Genomic DNA, 23,383 nt, shown 5'->3' on the forward strand with positions numbered 1-23,383 from the left:
GGCCCGTCTTGAACCTGATACTGCTGGTGTTAGAAACTGAATAAACACGCAAATATTATCAATTCTCATGTCTATATCCAGTATGTGATTTGTACCATGATGTTTTAAACTGTTGCAATTAAGTAGTGGTCTTGTAATGCAAACAGAAATATTAAAATAAGGAAAACAGAAGACAGTAACACTGATCATGGCGCTGGAGAGTGCTGATGTGTGATGTGCTGAGTAGTGCATGCAAGTAAGAATTTCACTGTATATGTGACAATATATTATCTGTATATGTGACAATATTGACCAAATAAACCTATAAATATTATTTTTCTGCCACTTTCCTTTACTATAAGAGCGGAGCAGCGAGCGGAAGCACAGAGCGGAGCAGCGAGCGGAAGCACAGAGCAGTGTCGTCTCCCACAGGCACATAGCCCTTCACAAACACCCGAGCAAGTTCAACTGAAGTAAAGCCAGCAGCTGACCAGGAGAAATAACCGGCAGTGAGAAATTAAAGTCGATCACTCAGCAGGTGGTGGAAAATTAACGCCAACGGCCTTTTAGTGATTCAGCTGAACGCGGAAAGCACCGAAGCACCGAAGTTACTACAAAAAACGGAAAAGATGACATCAACACTACACGTAAGTTCTATCTGCTCTCTGCCCGTTGAGGGCATGTTTATATGTTGTATGTCCTGCAGCATGTACAGTTCAGGTTTTCCGGCCGACAGTGTAGATCGCTTCACCTGCCATAAGTGTTTAGATTATTTAGAGTTGGTCGGGAAAATATGCAAAAATGAGGACCGTGTTAGGAATCTGATAGCAATTAGGCAAACCGAAAATTGGATCGACTCAGTTTGTTTAGACAATTCGGCTACTTCTGATTCGGCTTCAGTCTCTCCAGGTCCCACTGTAGTCAGTGCACGGCCGAATTCAGCAGCACCAATTCAGCCACAGGGAGAGTGGGTAGTGGGTAGTCCCCCGGCACCCATTTCACCAATTCGGACCCAGAACAGATTCTCAGCACTCCGCAGCGCGCCTGTGGAAACTGAGAATAAGAAAGTGCTCATAATTGGCGATTCCATAGTGCGGAATGTTAGAATTCCAAACTATGTTAAACCAGCAGTTAATGTTAAATGCCTCGCAGGGGCCAAGATTTCTGGCATAGAGGCCGCATTGGACCGTGTCGCCGACGATGAAGTATCTACCTTATTGCTGCATGTCGGCACTAATGATATTTATTTACAGCAATCTGAGGTATTAAAGAGGAACTTCATCTCTCTATGCATCAAAGCTAAAAGAAAATGTCGGAATTTAGTTGTATCTGGCCCCTTACCAAGATTATATAGGGGGGATGTGATTTATAGCAGATTGCATTCCCTTCACTGCTGGTTAGAAACCTGGTGTGCAAATAAAAGCATAGCGTTTGTGAACAATTGGGATGATTTTTGGGAAAGGCCTGGATTTTTCAAAAGAGATGGTCTTCATCCTAACTGGAGGGGATCTTATGTATTATCCCAAAATATGGCAGCAAAACTGCCTGGTTGACTGACTAGAGCACCATCCAGGCCACAGTCATATGATCTTAAATCACAGGCTGTTATTTATCATACCTGTTACTATCTTGAAGCTGTTACCCAAAGTCCCTGTCGTGGGGAATCCAGTAAATTTAGTCTTGATACAAACCTTAAATTTATTGATAACCAAAAAATAAGGTGTATAATTAGACCAAGGGATAAAACCAGACCCTCCACCAGGGGCATCTGTAATAGAAATTTACTTCAAATTAACACAAAAAATATATCACCAATTCAGAAAGAACCATGCAGTTTTAAATGCTGCTTATTGAACATTCGCTCTCTTGGCACTAAAGCTGTTTTGGTAAATGATATTATATTAAGTACAAAATCAGATCTGTGTCTTCTCACTGAAACCTGGCTTAGTAAATGTGACACTGTCCCCCTAGCTGAGGCGTCACCAGATGGATACTTGTTCCTTCATAAGTCTAGAGATTCTGGTCGAGGAGGAGGAGGACTTGGAATAATTCACTGTAACAAAATGCAAATCACTTCTAAAAATTTAGGCAACTTTACATCCTTTGAGACATTCATTTTAAATATTAAAACAGATTCCAATACAATTATAGTGCTAGTCTACAGATCACCAGGGCCATATTCATTGTTCATGACTGAATTCAGCAACCTGCTATCTGATTTGGCTATAAATTATGATCACGTAGTACTGATGGGGGATTTTAATGTACGCAGTGATGTGGAAACTGACACTTTTAGCAAATGTTTTACTTATTTGTTAAATTCAGTAGGATTTTGTCAGATTGTCAAAGGTCCAACTCATAATCATAACCACACATTAGATTTAATTATAATTTACAAAGTTGAAATTCAAAATTTAAATATTACTCCATTAAATGAAGTTATTTCCGATCACTACTTAATTACATTTGATTTAGTCCTGCCCTTGCTAACACACTCACAGATTAAAACAAAGACAGTGCGACATCTAGATTGTAATTCTGCTTCAAAATTTATAGATACTTTGAGTAAGTCGAGAGTAATTGTGGAAAACCTTTTAGATCAGTTAACATCAAATGTAAACGTGGAAAACAACTTAGATCAGCTAACATCACATTATAATGTGACCTTGAGAAATGCTCTGGACACAGTGGCTCCCCTTAAAACAAAAACTGATCAAAGCACATAGAAACTCTCCCTGGTTTAATGAAAACACTCAAGCTCTTAAATTAGAGTGTCGAAAACTGGAGTGCAGATGGAGAACAACAAAGCTACTTTTATTATTTAATATACATATTCATTTGTCTTTCAAATTGCATGGACAGAGAGTGTTAATAAATATAAAAAAGCCCTCTTTAAAGCTCGCTCAGAATACTATTCTACAATAATAGATAGCAATAATAAAAATCCTCGGGTACTGTTTAGAACAGTGGCTAAATTAACAAATGGAGATTCAGATCAACAGTGCAAAATACCAACAGATATTAGCAGTACAAACTTTATGAACTTCTTCAATGAGAAAATTAAAAATATAAGATCCCAGATCTCTGCATCACAGTACAAACCAAATACTAGCTTAGCAGACCCTGTCTCACATTGCATTCAGCGATTTAGTAATTTTAATCCTGTAACTAAGCAGGAAGTCTTAACTTTAATTTCTAAAATGAAGCCCACTAGTTCCCTAGATCCAGTGCCAACAAAACTAGTAAAAAGTGCAATGGATGTTCTTGCAGCGAATATTCTAAACATTATCAATAGTTCATTATTGCATGGCACAGTACTTGAAGCACTAAAAGTGCCAGTCATTAAACCATTACTTAAAAAGTCAGACCTAGACCCACACATACTAAATAATTATAGGCCTATTTCAAATTTACCGTTTTTCTCTAAAATACTAGAAAAAGTAGTCACCAGTCAGCTTCAGTCACACCTTACGTATTACAATTTATTTGAGAAATTCCAGTCTGGTTTCTGCACTGGTCATAGTACAGAAACGGCACTAACCCGGGTTGTAAACGACATTCTGATATCCTCTGATGAAGGAAACTCCACTGTAATTATGTTGTTGGACTTAAGTGTAGCATTTGACATCATTGACCATTCTATTTCACTGCACAGGCTAGAAAATGATGTTGGGCTTACAGGCACTGTGCTCGCTTGGTTTAGTTCTTATTTATCAAATCGATTCCAACATGTACAGAAATGTGCTGACAGTACTCCATCATTATACACAGAAGTGAGATATGGTGTCCCACAGGGCTCAGTACTGGGACCTTTATTGTTTTCACTTTACATGCTTCCACTAGGATCTCTCATTAGGAAACATAATGTTAATTTTCACTCGTATGCAGATGACACCCAGTTATACCTTTCATTTAAATCAAATGAAGTTTCTCCGATGTTGTCTTTAAATAGTTGTGTTAGTGAATTAAAGGAGTGGATGAATGAGAACCACTTGTCTTTAAACACAGATAAAACAGAGATGTTAATTGTTGGAGGGAATGACGCTGATCATAACAATATTTTGTCATCATTTAACTCAGTTGGAATCCCCATTAATTTTACTGAATCAGCCTGCAATTTAGGAGTTATCTTTGACTCTAGCATGTCATTTAAAGCGCATATTACAAAGTTGTCCAAAACATGTTTCTTCCATCTTAAAAATGTTAGGAAATGATGGCGCTTTCTAAATAAACAGGATTCTGAGAAATTAATTCATGCATTTATTTCTAGTAGGATTGACTACTGCAATCTGGTATTCACTGGATGTTCATACTGTTCTCTATACAGCCTCCAGTTAATCCAAAATGCGGCTGCAAGAATTATTACAAGAACAAGAAAATACGAACACATAACTCCGGTTCTTAAATCCTTACGCTGGCTCCCGGTTAAGTTTAGGGCAGATTTCAAAATCCTCCTTTTAACATATAAAGCATTAAATGGCCAAGGTCCGGCTTACTTGTCTGAACTTACCATGACTTACAAACCAGAGCGCACATTAAGATCTCAAGATGCAATTTTGCTTATGATTCCAAGGATTTATAAAATAACAAGGGAGGTTGAGCTTTTAGTTACAGGGCCCCTAAACTGTGGAATGGTCTGCCTGCTACTATAAGAGATGCCCCTTCGGTCTCAGCTTTTAAATCCTGGCTGAAGACTCACTACTTCAGTTTAGCATATCCTGACTAGAGCTGCTGATTAACTGTACACACTGCATCTCTGTTGTTAGCCATTAGCACTAAAACATAAGTAACGTGATAGTTATAATTGGATACTAACCCTCACCTATTCTGTTTCTCTTCTCGGTACTCAAATGTGGCACTTGGTGCCACGGCCAACCTGCCAAGTTGTTTTGCCTGCCTAAGGTAAAGTCAATCGCAGGAATCGTGGGAAAGACGGGTCCTTTCATCAGATTGGCTGGCCCAGCGCTGTTTCAGCCGTGGAATGGCCAAATGGGGGAGGCAGCTTGATGGATGAGGTCTCCAGGACTCTAAACATATCCAAATCTTATTATGTGATATCATCTACTGTTAAATTCTGCTCCGTACTTCTAAAATTTTTATTCTTATACTCTATTGAGGATTTGTTCTGTTCTGTGTATTGTATTGTATTGTATTGACCCCCTTCCTTTGACACCCACTGCACGCCCAACCTACCTGGAAAGGGGTCTCTCTTTGAATTGCCTTTCCCAAGGTTTCTTCCACTTTTCCCTACAAGGTTTTTTTTGGGGGGGGGTTTCCTTGTCTTCTTAGAGAGTCAAGGCCGGGGGGCTGTCAAGAGGCAGGGCCTGTTAAAGCCCATTGCGGCACTTCTTGTGTGATTTTGGGCTATATAAAAATATAAAAATAAATTGTATTGTATTGTGTTGTACTATAAGCAAATTTCTTTTGTCTTGATATGGATGTACTGAACTCATTAAGTTACTCTAAAACTTTTAATCATATACACATGTGTAAGAATTAAAGACTACCTACTCATATTCATTTTTTCTTAATTTTAAACTCAAAATGCTTGTGAAGTTGAAACATCTACTGTGACTTCACTGTCTCAATTCTGTATATTTGTAGCGTGTAGTGATAATATTCTATTTATGTTTGCTCTGGTTGTATTTGATTTGTTCAAAATTGCCTGCAACTTTTTACTTTTCATATTTACAGGTGTAAAACTGTTAAGGTTAAATCACCCACAAATTCAGCATTCTTAGTATTGCTTATATTTGGCAATCTGCAGTGAAGATACTCTTAAACCATTTCATGATCTGCAATAAATTATTGAGAGGTCCAAAACTTTGTAACCATAGAGGACATTAAATAATGCTACTTGGACCAGAGCAGTTGCCACCTTAACTAATTCCACGTCAGCTGGTGCAGCTTTTGGATCTAAATGACTATTGGGTGCTGTGATGTGGTATAAATTTGACACGCATATTAATCTAGTGAGCCTAGAGGTTTCTGCATGGCCTCCCTGTTGTGCCTTCCCTCTACCTCTGGCAGTGTAGACAAGATGGGCTAAAAATAAATCAAAAGAATAAAGCCTCCACATTTCAAATGACGCCTCGAAGACGCTACATTATTGTTAACACAGCAGATTCTGAGAAAGAACTTTCCAGAATACAACCTAAGAAACAGTACATGAGAGTTAAGAAAAAAAGGAAAAAGAATTTCATTTTTTCCCACTGCTTTTTGAGTTTATTTAATAGCACTGTGTGTTTTTATACTATAATATGTATAATACAGGAAATACTATGATTGTATTAAAGTGGTCATTTCAATAAGGGAAAGGGGGGCCACATCTGTTTATTTTATTTTTTTTTTTTTATGTGCAATACTTACAGTTTATCACTTTAACAATGTGCATGAGAGTAGGAGGCACAGGGGAAAGGTTATGTTACCTTCTTCTGTAAGGTACTCCATGTTTGTTTCACCACTATTGACCTTCTTTCTGTTGAGGTCTAAGTGCTCTCATACTGCCTTACAGAACAATTTCACTTAGCATATTGTAGCTACATCCAGAATGCTTTAACTCTTGGCAGCACACAGCAGTAGTAATCATAAAACTCCACTTGCTGAGGCATGGATGGCTGGAATTTAAACTAAATCGGAGGCTTTCTCTAACTCTAGGTAGGTGGGTATGCTTGACTATGGACACACAAGGACTGAGGACAAAGGGCTTGTGCATGTGCTGACCACTCACCACCAGTGGTTTCAAAGCATCACACTAAGGTCTCCCAGCTTTCAGGGATATAAGGTGCAGACTTCAGACTGCATAATAAACGCTGTTCTGTGCAATTAACCATGTATTCATCAATTATCAAATGTATTAATCAGTTTAATGAAGCTAAATTTGAAGGTTGTGGCGCAAGGGGAGGTGGCAGGACACCTCAAAACCTTATTTTGTTATTCACAAAACACTAAAGGATAAGTTTGGTATTATCCAATTTGAAGTTATTTCTTCGCAATCATGGTATCTCTATATATATAAAATCCAATGTCTGTCTGTCTTTAAGTCAAGAGAGAACTACTTAATGGATTTAGATCGGATTTTTTTCTAGAATTGAACATTCCGGTTGATTTTGCAACCTCTCTAATCGCGATAAGCATCGTACTCCGCTTGCGTTACTGATTTATTTGTGCCAATCTGAGAGAGACGCAGCAGTTCGAAGGGAGGGGTGCGTGGCCCTCCTCACTCACGAGCCAGCCTTGGGTTGTACCTTACATCTGCTTAGCTAATGAATGAGAGAACTAATTAACGGGTTTAGATTGTTTTTTTTCTAGAATTTGCTTGAACATTCTGATTGATTTTGCGAATTCTCTCATCTCGCTAAGAATCATAGTTCGCTTGTAGGAGTGATATATTTGTGCTACTCCAAGACAGAGGCTGCAGGCCGATGGAAGGGGGAAGCATGAAATCAGGAGTAGGGAGCCAGGCAGGGCCCTCCTCGCTGTCCTGTTTCACTTCTACATGGGTGAAGCTGTGGGGGACAGCTAGTACAGTATATTAAATTGCCACATAAAACTGTGTTCTAAAGTGTTTTTTATAAATTTTAAAAATACTTTGTTTGTTCTACCAGCTTACAATGGAGCTCCAGCATCCATACATTACAGAAAAAGTCTTAAAACTTACAAAAATGTCCACTTTGAGGCAGAAAAAGTTTCAATGTAAGAAATTGTGCCTTCCATGTTTATGAGAATTCCTTGTGATAATGGAAGGAAACCGGCAATGATAAATGTATCACAGATTTTTGGTCCTGCTTTCTCAAGATAAGGATATATTTCTTGCTTGTCTGTGTGTTTACAGCAGCCACGGAGTTACAGCAATGAAACACCGAACCCAGATTATTTTACGATCTGTGTAGTTAGCGAGATACATGCCAAATGAGAGCATAGTAAAACAAGCACTTCTTCTTCTTTTGGCTGCTCCCATCAGGGGTTGCCACAGCGGATCATCTTTTTCCATATCTTTCTGTCCTCTGTATCTTGTTCTGTTACACCCATCACCTGCATGTCCTCTTTCACCACATCCATAAACCTTCTCTTAGGCCTTCCTCTTTTCCCCTTATCTAGCAGCTCCATCCTTAACATCCTTCTCCCAATATATCCAGCATCTCTCCAAACCAACGCAATCGCGCCTCCCTGACTTTGTCTCCCAACCAACCAACTTGAGTTGACCCTCTAATGTACTCATTTCTAATCCTATCCATCCTCGTCATACCCAATGCAAATCTTGGCATCTTTAACTCTGCTATCTCCAGCTCTGTCTCCTACTTTCTGGTCAGTGCCACCATCTCTAACCCATATAACATAGTTGGTCTCACTACTGTCCTGTAGACATTCCCTTTCACTCTTGCTGATACCCATCTGTCACAAATCAGTCCTGACACGCTTCTCTACCCGTTCCACCCTGCCTGCACCCTCTTTTTCACCTTTGTGAATGTGCCCTGCAATGACCTGGCACAATCCTTAAGCTTGGTTCCTGCTTTGCATTCAATGTGGTTGGGAGAGGGCATAGCTTCTCTTGACCCAGAAAATGGAAGCCAGGAAGAAAAGCATCATGTGAAGATGTGCAGCATGACATCTTGCAAAGTGATTTTTGTCAGGTTTTATGTTGTAGGTGCTCATGTGTGTGCAAGTCATAGTGATCCTAAGGCCAGTCCCGTGCATCACTTATGCTGTACCGTTATTATTCTGTCACATCGTTTCCTCCTTCTGCTAATGCCACACCACAGCCATTGGACAATGACCTGATTATATCTGCACTGAAGCTTGAGCTCAATAGCTATAAATCAGTTAATCCTCATTTTCTATAGTGCCTTTAAAAATGAGCACTGACACAAACCCCAGAAAATGCCAATGAGGACTGAATATGTTATTTGCCTTTTGACTCCAGAGGGGCTCTGTCTTTACTGCTGTTTGAAAATACATAAGAACTGTAGTTTAAAAAAGTACAAGAACTAAGTAAGTAAAATCTACTCTCTGAAATATAGAAGGCTAGGTGGTTACTGAGAAACAAAGTCGAGCGAGTTTTAAGTTTTAAGATATTTATTAATCTGTCGCAACAATAACTGAACTGAACAGATTGATCAAAGTTCAGTGGGAATCTGGGGGATTATCTACCCAAAGCCCTTGTACGGCTTTGTGGGGAAATGCGCCCAGACTGTGGATTTTTACGACTGAATCAGAATAAAGATTATCAAATTCTGCTTGATAGCTGGCATTGAAGGAGAGATGCCCATCTCATCCTGAAAGAGGAATCCCTTGGAAGTGGCCAAATGGGAAACAGTTAGAAGCACCGGCTTACATCTTTCATGACTCATATATTATGTAGTAGTTAACTGCTGCCATTTCACAATGTGGCTAATTCAGAGTTTCTTTCTCAATAGCTAACACCACAGCTTTACTGGAAAAAAGAAAAAAAAAAACAAAACAAAATGATTTTAGTTAATACATAAGGGGTTCGGAGTTAATTTGTGGAAGTCCGTTGAATTAGGTCATTGTTTTTGCAATTTGTTTAGGCTTCTTGGCAATAGTTTTTCAAGAAAGTGTGTACTGTACATAGCTGACTGGCTAAGGGGGGGGGGTGAAGTTATCTTTTGGGGAAGCATGGTGGTTAGCAGTGCTTCATTAAAACTACAGCATCTTGAATTCAGTCACTCTCTGCATGGAATTAATATGTTCATCCTGTGGGTTGTAGACCACCAAGGGGCTTACGGCTCCCCAACCCCGACAAAGACAGAGGCAGAGCGCAGTCTTGCCACACAGCATGCCATTATTTAAGTGGGGGAAGCGATTTTCTTTTGCTGCTCCCAACACCAAATAACTGTCTCTTCTTTCTTCGTGCCTTTTTCTCTCTCTGTCTCCACTCCCCATCCAGCAAGCTTTGTCCACCTCCTCCCAACTCTGGCTCCCCGACTTGAGTGAGCGGGCTCCTTTTATAGTGCATCCGGAAGTGCTCCAGGTGTTCCTTCACCATCCGTCACAGGGTGTTAGGTGCTCTCGAGCTTCTCCGCCATCCCAAAGATGTGTTAATTACAGTATGTACTCGCGTTTAAGTTCTCCTGCGGATAAGTCGGGGGTTGATTTTACCATATAATTTCCGGCATTTTATAATGTCTGTCGTATAAGTCGAATGCGGAAAAATCATGCTATTGGTCCAAGAGATTACAATATGTTAACACCCATCTGAGGGAGTAACCACGGAGCACACTGCCTTTTTTTTAATGTATTGTGCCTCCGGGACCACACGGATAATACCCAAACTATTCCTAACCGACGTTTGAACTGATCAGAAGAAAGTATGAAGTAGGCTTTACATTAAAAGTCATTGAAGTGACGAAATAAATTGGTAACTGAGCTGCTGTAACAAAAATCAATGTGTCTGAGAAAATGCCGCGAGATTGGAGGAAGCAAGAAGATGAAGAAAAAAAAAACTTAAGTGTCGTATTTTTGAAGGGGCGTATAATCGGGGTCTGATTTTCTGATCTATTTTTTGGGTTTCAAGGCCCGACTTACACGCAAGTATATATGGTAGGTTAACTGGCAGATTTAAATTGGCCCAGTATTTGAACATTATAAAAGAGTCCTGAACAGGCCTGAACGCTTCTTGGACAGACTCTGGAAAAGGTGGGTTGTTGTAATGAAGGAACAAGTTCTCACCTCCCCCTGCATTAAAGATATGGGCCATGCAAAGGCTGGCCTTTTCCCCTCGGCAGCTGTGAGTCCTCCAGTTGTGCTCATTGTAGTCACAGTGCTGACACGTTAAAGAATATGCATACTATTTGGGGACCTAACTGAAGCAGATGATGGAATCTTTATATTTTTAAACTGTCCTTTAACCCCAGTTCCCAAGAGTTTAACATTGCGTTTGCATTAAAGCACAAGATGCTTGCTTTTTGCCATAGCCAGATCAGGATTTTTGAGAAGGGCTTCTACAATATGTACTGCAGCATGTGTATTATGGGCCCCAACTTTTCTGCTCAATCATGGTCATAAAATGGAAATGACATTTGTGTGATTCCTAAATAGTGGATGCTCCTGTTTCACCAAGAAGTGTTCTGAACTGCTGCTGCTCTATTTCAAACAGTCTAGAGAAAAAATTGTGCCTGCTTGGCTTTTCTGTATTGTTTCCTCAACCACTTGATATCAGCTTAGTATATATTCCTTCAGGGTGGGATAGTTTGAATCTTTAAAACTACTTACATATATAAGCTTCTAAACATTTTAATGTAATAGCCAGCAGGGTTAGAAACAGTCACAATGTTGATTTTTTGAAGTTATGGCCTTCTAATTCTACATCTACTTCCTTTGTCACTATGTCACAAGGCTGGCTTTTTGGTTTGGCTTATATTGGAGACAGATGCTTATAGCTCTCCCCCCATTACTGTATATGACAGCACATCTACAATCCATCACACAGTGGCACCGTAATTTCAATCAAGTTGGAGACCATCTTGGAAAGTCTGCATACTCCTTAAAAAAATAAAATACTTGAAATGGAATGAAATATGTTTTCAGCTTTACATTTGCTGAAAAACTAATCTGTTCAAAAAAGGCTTGTTTCCAGCATTTAAGCAATATCTATCATTAGGTCAAAAGTAAATGGTAGTCTCTCTCTGCGTAGCTTTCATTTTCACTTTTCAGTTTCAAAGAGAAAAAGCAAAGACAAGCAGCAAACTTTCATTTGAAAACAGTAAACAATGCTGTATCCAAGCAAAATCTCAAAACAATATAAGGAAAAATGTAAACAAGAGGATATTTACCTGCAATATTATTATCAGTGTTATTATTGCAGGCAATTAAATTTTCATAGCTATTGTCCATTCTTCAGGGGTCTCTCAGTTTTGTGGAGCTCTCCCAGTACTGGGTACTGGCTGGCAGCATAGAAATCCAGCAACAGCCTCCTCAGTGAGAACTGGGCACACATCCAGTAGAAGCTGATTGTCCGTTGTTTAATCCACTGTGTACTCGGCTGCTGAATCCTGTCAGTCTAATCAACAAGTGTGAAGAAAAAAGTTTTAGAGGCCGGCAGGCATCAGCTGAGACCAATGTTTTTATTGAGGGAGGAAGATAAGCTGCTTCCAGCCTATCGGAACTTACCAGTCGACAGCTGACCTGTGAGGAAACAGGAACTCGAGCTGTTCTGTTGTAAAGTCTGAAACGGCGGCTGGCCTGAATAATGCAGGAAATTACAAACAAGAATGCAGTTATCAGCAGAATTCAAACACACACATGCAGTGTGCAGCCTTGCTGTACCTCTTGTCCCGTTAACAAGGCTCCTGTTAAGTTTAGTTAGGACATCATTGTACAGTGTAATGGACCTGATTCACAGCTTCTGAAGAGTCGGAGAAACGAGCACCAGCAGAAGGTACAATGTTCTCTGTTTAAGGTTAAAAACAATATGGTCTTGGCAAACAGACATGGGAGGTGCATGGGCATTTCAAAACAGCTGCTTGCCAGGGCCTGCAAGGAAATGAGTATTGCATGGCTACCCAAATGAGGGATTTCCAGGAAAACAATTATTTCATTTTGAAAAAGTCCGAGTTTCATTTGACTTCAGTTTTGAATTCAGTCAGATTTCTTTTATTTGAAAAACAGAAGCATGCAAATGCTCAGTGAATGAATGAATGAGTAAAGAAATAAATAAACATCAGCTGAAAACAGGGGAAACTGGAGTCTATCCCTGTATTTAGGTTATGTGGTGGTTGGCTGGGGGCTGTGCCCGGTCGCAACACTTGGACGGACAGGGAGAGGGACTGTGCCACCCCAGGACCATGAGAGGGCAGTCACCCTGCCTGATTTGGGGGCCACAGGGTCTGAGCATGGAAGCTCAACCCTGTAAGGACCCATGGCCACCGCCAGGGGACGCCCAGACGATGGTGGAGCCTTGGATGATAGCACTTCCGCCACACCTGGAGGTGTTGGTGGAAGGATTAACGAGGACACCCGGAGTGCTTCCGGGTGTTCATGCGGCACTTCCGCCACACCAGGAAGTGCCACAGGAAGTCCATTAGAAAGCACCTGGAGCACGTCCGGGTGGATATAAAAGGGACCGCCTCCCTCCAGTCAGGGGCTGCAGTCGGGAGGAAGAGGACAGAGCTTGGTGGAGAGGAGTGGAGGCGGTGAACAACAACAACAACAACAACATTTATTTATATAGCACATTTTCATACAAAAAGTAGCTCAAAGTGCTTTACATAATGAAGAGAAGAAAAATAAAAGACAAAATAAGAAATTAAAATAAGACAACATTAGTTAACATAGAAAGGAGTAAGGTCCGATGGCCAGGGTGGACAGAAAAAACAAAAAAAAACTCCAGAAGGCTGGAGAAAAAAATAAAATCTGTAGGGGTTCCAGGCCACAAGACCGCCCAGTCCCCTCTGGGCATTCTACCTAACATAAATGAAATAGTCCTCTTTGTAGTTAGGGTTTTTCACGGAGTCACTTGATGCTGATGGTCGTACAGACGTCTGGCTTTTAATCCATCCATCATTGTTGGAATATCATGGTGCTTTGGGTAGATGGTGGTGGCGCACGCCACCACCAACAGGACACCGGAAAAGGAAACAGAAGAGAGAGTAGGGGTTAGTACAGATTTTAGAGCCACCATGAATAGTTATTATAATGAATTGGATATACAGAGTATCAGGATTAAATTACAGTGAAGTTATGAGAAGGCCATGTTAAAATAATGTGTTTTCAGCAGTTTTTTAAAGTGCCCCACTGTATTAGCCTGGCGAATTCCTACTGGCAGGCTATTCCAGATTTTAGGTGCATAACAGCAGAAGGCCGCCTCACCACTTCTTTTAAGTTTTGCTCTTGGAATTCTAAGGAGACACTCAGTTGAGGATCTGAGGTTACGATTTGGAATATAAGGTGTCAGACATTCCGATATATATAAGCCGGGGCGAGATTATTTAAAGCTTTATAAACTATAAGCAGAATTTTAAAGTCAATTCTGAATGACACAGGTAACCAGTGTAGTGACATCAAAACTGGAGAAATGTGTTCGGATTTTCTTTTCCTGGTAAGGATTCTAGCAGCTGCATTCTGCACTAGTTGCAAATGATTGATGTCTTTTTTGGGTAGACCTGAGAGGAGTGCGTTACAGTAATCTAGCCGACTGAAAACAAACGCATGAACTAATTTCTCTCCATCTTTCGATGATATAAGAGGTCTAACTTTTGCTATGTTTCTTAGGTGAAAAAATGCTGTCCTAGTGATCTGATTAATATGCGATTTAAAATTCAGATTACAATCAACGGTTACCCCTAAGCTTTTTACCTCCGATTTGACTTTTAATCCTAATGCATCTAGTTTATTTCTAATAGCCTCATTGTATCCATTATTGCCAATCACTAAGATTTCGGTTTTTTCTTTATTTAATTTGAGAAAGTTACTATTCATCCATTCTGAGATACAAGTTAGACATTGTGTTAGCGAATCAAGAGATTTGGGGTCATCAGGTGCTATTGATAAATACAGCTGTGTGTCATCAGCATAGCTGTGGTAGCTCACGTTGTGCCCTGAGATAATCTGACCTAATGGAAGCATGTAGATTGAGAAGAGCAGTGGACCCAGGATAGAGCCTTGTGGAACACCATATAGAATATCATGTGTCTTTGAGTTATAATTACCACAACTAACAAAGAATTTTCTCCCTGCCAGGTAGGATTCAAACCAATTTAAGACACTGCCAGAGAGGCCCACCCATTGACTAAGGCGATTCTTAAGAATATTATGATCAATGGTGTCAAATGCGGCACTCAGATCTAAGAGGATGAGAACAGATAAATGGCCTCTGTCTGCATTTACCCGCAAGTCATTTACTAAGACTTGAAGACTTGAGAAGAGGGTGATTAGTACAGGGGCACTGTGTGTGGTGAACTTTATATAAATAAATGTGTGCTTTGTCAAACTACCGGTGTGTGCCTGTCTGTCTCCGGGGCTGGACTTCCACAGTTGCCAGACGAGAACCTTTGTGGAATGGTGTCACAAAAAGGGTTGGCTACTGAGTGCCAGTAACCTTGGAGTACAATTCGGTGTGTGCCTACTGTTACGATACCATCAGATTGAATGAAATTCAGCTTTAGTTTCTTTCAGTTTGCACTTGGCCTCTACCCATGCTTATTAAACTGAATAGGCTTCTAATTATTTGCAAGCTTGTTCATTTACTCAGCTAGAAATGGTTTCTAAATGAACTTGAGAGAAGCGTCCTGTCTATTTCTATCAACAACAAGTTGCTTAAGCATGCAGTGCTGAGCAGTGCAATCAATTGTAGCTCATTAGTTTCAGTTTGTGAACTAGGGTTTCTTTGATAAGGCTCTATGCATGCGATGCATATTGGATAATAAAATATCACTGCTCTTTTGTGTACTTACATATTTCTGGAGTATTACTTTTTTGTATCCATTTTATAATGAGGCATCATAGTGTCAATAGTGGATAGCACTGTTCCCATCCAGCTCCAAAAACTTGTCTGGGGTTACAAAGCTTTCCCTGTGTTCAAGAGGGATTCCTCCTACTACTCTAGTTTCATCCCACATCCCTAGGACATGCATCTTGGGCAACTTGGACATGTGAAGTTTCCTTTGGTTTGTATGCCTTATGATGGAGGTGGTCCTGATGCTGCCAGAATGGTTACTATTGCCCAGTAATGGAAAAACTGTTTATAAATTGAATATAACAAGTTGTTTATTAATCAAGATGCCCCAAGAAATCCAAAACCGAATACAAGGGGACAAAATAGCCAAGATATATTGCTTATATACAGTAACTTCAATGATAGAGCAGTCTTTGTGGCAGCCCACCACATCCAGAACAACATGTAGTTGGTTATAGCAACAAGAAAGGTCCTATTATTATTAAGATAACTACTGGGCGGGGAAAACACAGGAATAGCAAATAAATAGAAACAAAATTAAAAGCCTGCTGTTCCTCTGGGCCTGCCTAAACATATGTCTCCTGGGTGGAGTAGAGTGGAGTGCACATTTGTCTACCATAAGCATTCCCTTCACTCCTTGTCTACCTACTGGTCTCGTATTCTCTCTCCAGACCCTGAGCTTTCTTCCTTTCACCATATGTGTGTTTACCCACTGTCTTCATGTCCTGGGTAATGATGTTAAACTACACCTGACCCTGCAAGTGGTCTTCCAACTTGAGGGAATAACTTGGGGTTTGGTGGCAAGATTTGCACTCCAGCCACTGTAAAAACTTCACATAGCTCTGAAATGTCAGAAAGGACTCCTTTCTACTCTCTGTGGGAATAGATCTGCTGCAGCCACCTTAAGGAAGGCTGCTCGCATTATGAAAGGGATTGGGGAAAGTCCTTGGGAGACTCATCCCAGGATGAGTCGAAAATGCCAGAGAGCCAATGAAGTCAGGCTTGTTGGGGATTGTAACTGGTGTGGTGCTGAGGCGTCGTCTACTGCACGGCAGCACTTGGGTCCTCATTTGAGTTGGCCCATTTAGGTAAGCACGCCTCTCCAGCATGATGATCATCTCCCTCTGCTGTCGGAGGAGCTTCATAAATTCTGCATGTCAGTGGCGACACTCTCTGATGTATGCAGACCTGGGGCTCACCAGATCTTGTAGGTGGGTACACCTTTTATTGGTCTGGTCACTCTGATGACTGTCATACTCAGGGAGTGGCTATTGCTGTGGTGGATCGGCTCCTTCTGATGGTGTCCGATGTCACTCCTTTCAATGAGCATATTATAAGACTCAGATTAAGGCACTCTCAGGGTGCCTTATCTGTTGTCTCAGTGTATACTGTGACCGTGGTGAGTAATACCTTGATGAGGCAGACATTCTATTCACAACTTCACTCGTGAGTTGATGGGTGCCTGCCAGGTGACACTCCTCTGGTAATGAGTGACTTCAGTGCAACCACTAGCACTGACGGGGTGACAGTGAGGACTGTGTCAGTTCCCACGGGTCTGGCAACCATGGTGAAAGTGGCTCCATAATCCTTGACTTTGCAAAAGGTCAGGGGCTGTGGATCGCTGGATCCTGGTTCCAGCACCCTGTGCCGCATCATTGGATTTGGTACTCCAATATTGGTGGTGTGGTGAAGGAAATTGATCACATTCTCATGGGCAGACACTGGAGACTCCTACAGAACTGCATGGTCTGCAGAAATGCCCAATTCATGAATTCTGAACACAGTCTTGTTGTTGCTACTCTGAAGATCCAGCTTAGGTCCAGGAGGCTTCCACCTGCTAGGAAAATGAGGCTGGACCTGGCCAGGCTCCAAGATCAGGCCGTTTCTAATGAGTTTTCATGCAGTTTGCGTGTGGAACTTCCAGATTTGGGTGTGACTGCCGATCCTAATGTGAAGTGGAAGACTTTCTGTGACAAAACCCTGAAGGTTGCTGAGGGTTGTATTGGTGTTGCCAATGTTCCCAGAAGGAGGTGTTTCATCGCTGAGGGCACCCTGGATATTATGGCGCATAGCTTGATGGCAACTCCGGTCTGTACTGGAAACTGAGAAAGATGCCTGCGAGGGCTCTGAGGGCAGATAAGAAGCTGTTTGTTAGAGGAATCTGTGAGCAAGTGACACACCATCTACTGTATGGTCTAGTGACCCACATTCTGCTTAGAGAGGAATCGAAGCATTACACTGTAACTGCTGGCCGAATCATCCAGACCGGCAACTACACCGGCAAGACCTGTGGCCTGGCAACCTGAGGAGTGTCAGATTTAAATAAACCATACTTCTTCCAATAACTTCCCCAATCAACGGTGAAAAATATTCAAAAGGACAAACAGTATGTAAAATAATAAAGTGAATATATATATTAATGACAAAGAAGTGAAACAAAACGCCAAATAGTATAAATATCTCACCTCTACCCGCCCCTAACACCCCAGCCTCACAAGTGAACAGTGGAATATTATAATAAACGGTGTAGCAATAAAAAATACAGTGCAAACCCTCCCTTGACCCTACACTGAACATAAAACAGATATGATGCACAAGAAACCATATCACACATAAAGTCCAGGAAATTATACAGAGAATGAATAATGGAAATGACCTTGAACCAGTTAGAAACTGCAATATGGAAGCACTTGATTGTTCGCTCCTCTCACAAAATAAAAAAAAAGAAATGGTCTCACCATATGGTCCTCGGCGTGTTCTGATACTACTGAACCCCGGGGTTTTGTGAGAGTGGTGAGATCGTTACAGGTCCGGCACTGAGAGCAGTGAGCTGTGGATAGGTATGTGATGACCCGGATCGGCATTTCTCTGTCTCTCATGATGCATTTGATGTTGTGTTCTGTTTAGTTTCCTCCTTCTTGTTTCCCTTCTCTTGTTTAAATATGAAATAATTCGGATGGAATTGATGGGTGGACAGGAAAATGACTTTGAGGGGTCACAGTCTTGCAGCATTCTCCTTTCCCCCTTTGTTTCCAGGGGACAACATTTACACAGATGCACCATAGACTACATAAACAGGACAATGCCATGAAAGACGCAACTCAGCACAAAACACATTAAGATTTCCCCATTCATGTAACACCACTACAACGCACATCCGAATCTGATTCTTGGAGAGTCACAGTCAGGGCAAGTGATGGAATGGTCCTTATGGATGATAGTGCAGTTGTGACCCACTGGGTTGGCTACTTTTAGCAGCTGTTTAAAGCCGATCGTCCAGCTAGGACGTTGAACATCTCTGGGTCCACGGTTCTTGAGGCTGATCCTCCTATTAGTTGTGAACAATCCTGTCTCATTGAGATTGCACTGGTGGTGAACCAGCTGACAGTAGGAAAGACTACAGGGATCTCTGGTATCCGGGGTGAACTTCTCCAGGCTGGTGGTAAGGCTGTCCTCCTGGCATTGCAAACAATCTTTGCTTCCATTTGGGAGATGGGCATCATCCCAGCTGACTGGAAAATGGGACTTGTTGTCCCTATCTGGAAATTATCGAATGGATTACAGCAACTACAGGGGGATAATACTGCTTTTGGTGCTGGGTAAGGTCCCAGGTAGGGTCATCATCAATAGGATCCATGACCACCTGTTCACCTAAAAGCAATTTGAGCAGTCTGGTTTTATGCCTAAGAGGACTACCAACGACTGCAACCTGGCACTGAGGGTTCTCATAGATCGCAAACGCAGATATCAACAGAGTTTTTTTGCAGCCTTTGTCGATTTTCAGAAAATGTTTGACTCAGTTGACCGAGCTGCCCTGTTGGACACCCTGAGACTTCATGGGATCCCCCAAGGTTGCTGGCCAGTTTGTAAACTGGAACTGTGACTGCTGTTCAGAGGCAGAACCTCAGCATTTTTCCCAGTTGATTCTGGAATTAGTCAGGGGTGTGTTCTTGCTCCTAATCTCTTCAATGCTTGCATGGACCGGGTGTAGGGCATGATTGTGGGGTTCAGGGGCTGTGGGGCATCTTTTGGTGAAGAAACATTCACTAATCTTGACTTTGCTGACGATGCTGTGATCTTCGTGGAGTCAATAGAAGCTCTGATTGGTGCTCTCAAGAGACTGAGTGAAGAGTCTGAGTGTCTGGGCCTGCACGGATCCAGGCCTTCAATGACCTCTTGGGCACAGGCATCAGCAGTGAGTCTGTTGGCGAAGAGAGAGTCGACCTTGTCGAAGAGTTTTACTTACCTTGGCAGCGACATTCATGTCTCTGGTGACAATTCCTATGAAGTCAGTAGATGGACTATGAGCATGAGGAGTCATGAAGTCACTGGAAAGGGGTGTGTGGCGCTCCTGATATCTGCGTAAAAGGATGAAGGTCTAAGTTTTTAAAGTCCTGGTGCTTCCTGTCTTGATGTACAGCTACCAATCTTGGAAGCCATTCAGTGACCTGAGAGCAAGACTGGACTCCTTCAGTACTGTGGCTCTTCGGAGAATCCTTGGGTACCGCTGGTTTGACTTTGTGTCAAATGAGATGTTGCTTATGGAGTCACAAATGAGACACATTACCTGCATTGTGAGGAAGCATCAGTTACGGCACTGCAGTCATGTAGCGTGATTCCCTGATGGTGATCCGGCTCTCAGGGTCCTCATTGTTGAGGGCCTGAGTGGATGGACCAGGCCACATGGATGCCCATGTAACACCTGGCTGTGGCAGATAGATGGTTATTTCCGGAGAGTGGGACTGGAGCATGTGTCTGCCTTGGTGGGTTGACAACCAGGATCCTGAGCTGTTTCATTGAGTGGCACGGCAATATGCTGTGCCAGTGCTTGCTCCTCAACATGCCTAACCTAACCACTGTCTTCCCAACATTTCACTCAGCTACTTTGAGCAGGAGAGGAGACTTTACACACCATGATAACTTACTTCAGACCAAGCCCCCGAAGCTGTTTCAGGTGTTATTTCATTTGGTCCAGGAGCACCAGCTTAGAAGCAGCTTTTGTGTGATGCTGCAGTGCTTAGTTTTCCATTTTTATTCCAAGGCGGCTCCTCCACACTCCACTACTTCAGCCTTCGCTTTGAAGGGGGTCAAGTAACTCTGGCCACTACTGTGACAACTGCATCCTATGGAAAAACAACATGCTTCCCTGCATGTGGCCTTTCTTCCTCTACATATATGCAGAGGTCCCTGACAGTTTTTCTCCCATTGTACTATGTGGTACAGCAACCCTGCATTTCTACACTGCTCTATGCAGTGTCTCTTTTTCTTGGAGCTCCTCTGTGTCCCCTATCTCTTCCCCCTCACTAGCTAGGCAACCTCTCACACTCACTAAGTGTTCACAATAAATTTAATTAGACAGCCACAGGAATTACACTGGAACTATTATTGTATCAATCAAGGTTTATTGTGCATAGTGCCTTTTATAGCCAATACTTCCACAAAATGCTATGCAAAGAAATTAACATTACAGTTGAGATGAAATAATACATGGCAGATGAATAACTGCAGGTGCAGGTAGCAAATACAAGACAGTATACAGTGTGTTATAGAAATATGTACTGTGTGTATATAAAGTAGATGTGAAGCAGCTACCGGATGATGTATTAAAAGTTTATTAATTTGCCTATATTTTGAAGTGGGTACATGATTTCTATAATCCTATTACCATATTAAACTATCTAGTACAATTCTAGGCTATTAGGACTATTATAAGCTATTTTCTATCTCAGTCATCAAGTTCATCTAATCCTTGATTCCTCCAATTTGCATACATATCAGTGCTTTATTATACTGATTATCAGTAGTGTGACAGTCCCCTAAAAACTAGATATATGCAACATACAAAACCTTGTGCTGAAAGCAGTATGCATTTTGAATATTTGCTTTCCTCTACAGTGAGCTGAATTTATTGCTTTTCTTGTCATTGCACAGCATATATTTGCTGTTCGTCTACTGTGTAATTGGTACTCATAGCCTGTATTTATAGAATGTACACAGTTTCTCAACAGGAAAACAATAATATCTCAATCAAATGCAAGCTTCATTTGACATTAACTGTTAAAGGCCTGAAAGGGGTTCAAAAAAAAGGAAATGACCTGTATGAATAGCAGTGCAGAAAATATTATTGGACTTGGAGATCCACGGCTGCTACATCTAGCATAGTGTGGGAAACTGCAAGCTTATAAGGCCATTCTTAATTGGAGAAAAGAGAAAAGTCACTGAAAACATCTATTATTGCAGAAGAGAAAAGAATTGTACTCACTGACCTGCTGCAGATTGTAATATATTCATCAAACAAGATTCATGGCTCAAGCCTTTCCTTTTGGCTATGCCACTGAAGTCAGCCTACAGTTGAATAAGTGACCAGGCAGAGACCACAGTGTCTGATTCTCTAACTGGAGAAAGGGAAAGGGAGAAGTGTCATATCCCTTATAAAAATTAAATATATGTAAAATATATTTTTAAAAATTATGCATGTTATACTACCTAAAAATAACCAACAATATCCTGAAGTATATTAAAAGCATTGTAAAAATGTAGATTCCTTCTCTTTTTGTATATTGTGATATATTTTCAAAAATAAAAAATATATTTCTTAATATATATTTTAAACTAGTAGGAATAATAAGCTCTACAATATATTTTAGAAAGCTATTACAAGTTATTTTAATGTACTGTAAATTCAAGTTATAACATCCATATATATAGAATGCTAAAGGTTCTCTGTCTGTCAGTTGCACAAAAACTATGAAACCATTGGGCCTTGAACCTTACTTATACGATGATATGTGTCTGATAGAAAATGCAAAGCACCGTGGGCATGGGGCATTGCTGACAGGAGAAGATCCATACTGAGCTCTGCTGACAGTGAAGCACATGGCACTGGCTGACTGATCATTTTCATACAGTCATACACTCCGAGTGCAACCGAAAATCATACATGACCAAAGAATTTGAGCGGCAGGCTTCCTCTGCCACATTACTGGGCTTCGGATCTATGGCTGACAAGAAAACAATGGCCACATGAGCATGTGACACATCTGTTTAGAAAATAGCCGTGGTGATGTTGGATTGCAGTGAAGGACATTGAAGCAACCTTGGAAAAGTAATCTGGAGTGGTTTGTTTCTTGTGAGGCAAATGAACTACCTTTTTTCAAGGCTTGAAGAACTGAGTTTTACTTGTACAATAAATTTTAGAACTAAGTTATATTTCATGATACCAGTCATTTTTGTATATTGAGGTGTAAATATATACAGTGTATATATACTGTAAACCCAGAAAGCGAGCTGGAGTTGGGAGATAGAAGACAGAGCTTGCTGGGAGGTGAGGAGAGAATTGCATATAATTATTGTATTTATTATTATTACTTGCCTGTGTATGGTGGCTGGGGTGCTTAGAGGAACTATTTATAAGAAAGAAAAAGAAATAAAAATACCTTTTTGTACTTTTACCTGGTGTCCTGGACATCTGTTTGTCGGGTTAGAGGAGTTACTGCACCCTCTAGTGTCACAGTAGCATAGTCGTCTTTGGCGCTGGACCAGGAAGTGACGTCGTCTTAGGAGCCGGAAGTGGAAGTGACATCTTCAAGGATGGGTCAGACAGGTTTTCCCACGGCTGGTCTGCTAACACAACAGAAGAAGGTTTAGTGCACCCCGTCACTCCCTGGCATGGTGTGGAAGTACCTTCACTTGGTCCAAACAACGTCCTCCTACTCGCACATGTGTGACAATATATATACATATATATATATATATATATATATATATATATATATATATATATATATATATAATATATATATACATATACATATATATATATATATATATATACACATATATATATATATATACATTCATATATATATATACATATATATATACATTCATATATATATATACATATATATATATACACATATATATATAAATACATATATATATACACATATATATATAAATACATATATTTATTTATATAAATATATATAC

General features: G+C 40.8%; 1 protein-coding gene across 1 annotated transcript in view; it reads right to left on the reverse strand.

The window, feature by feature from the left end:
• Positions 1–12,652, reverse strand: part of LOC114659139 (uncharacterized) — a 510,099-nt gene extending 497,447 nt beyond the window's left edge. Inside the window, exons 1-2 of the mRNA XM_028811406.2 lie at positions 12,109–12,652; positions 11,772–11,998 (exon numbers count right to left, since the gene is read on the reverse strand). Coding sequence (XP_028667239.1) covers positions 11,772–11,832 — 61 coding nt within the window. The 5' untranslated portion in view covers positions 11,833–11,998; positions 12,109–12,652. The remainder of the gene's footprint in view (positions 1–11,771; positions 11,999–12,108) is intronic.
• Between the last annotated feature and the right edge of the window lie 10,731 nt (positions 12,653–23,383).

This window comes from Erpetoichthys calabaricus, chromosome 10 (genome assembly GCF_900747795.2).
Source record: "Erpetoichthys calabaricus chromosome 10, fErpCal1.3, whole genome shotgun sequence".
NCBI classification, from domain to species: domain Eukaryota; kingdom Metazoa; phylum Chordata; class Cladistia; order Polypteriformes; family Polypteridae; genus Erpetoichthys; species Erpetoichthys calabaricus.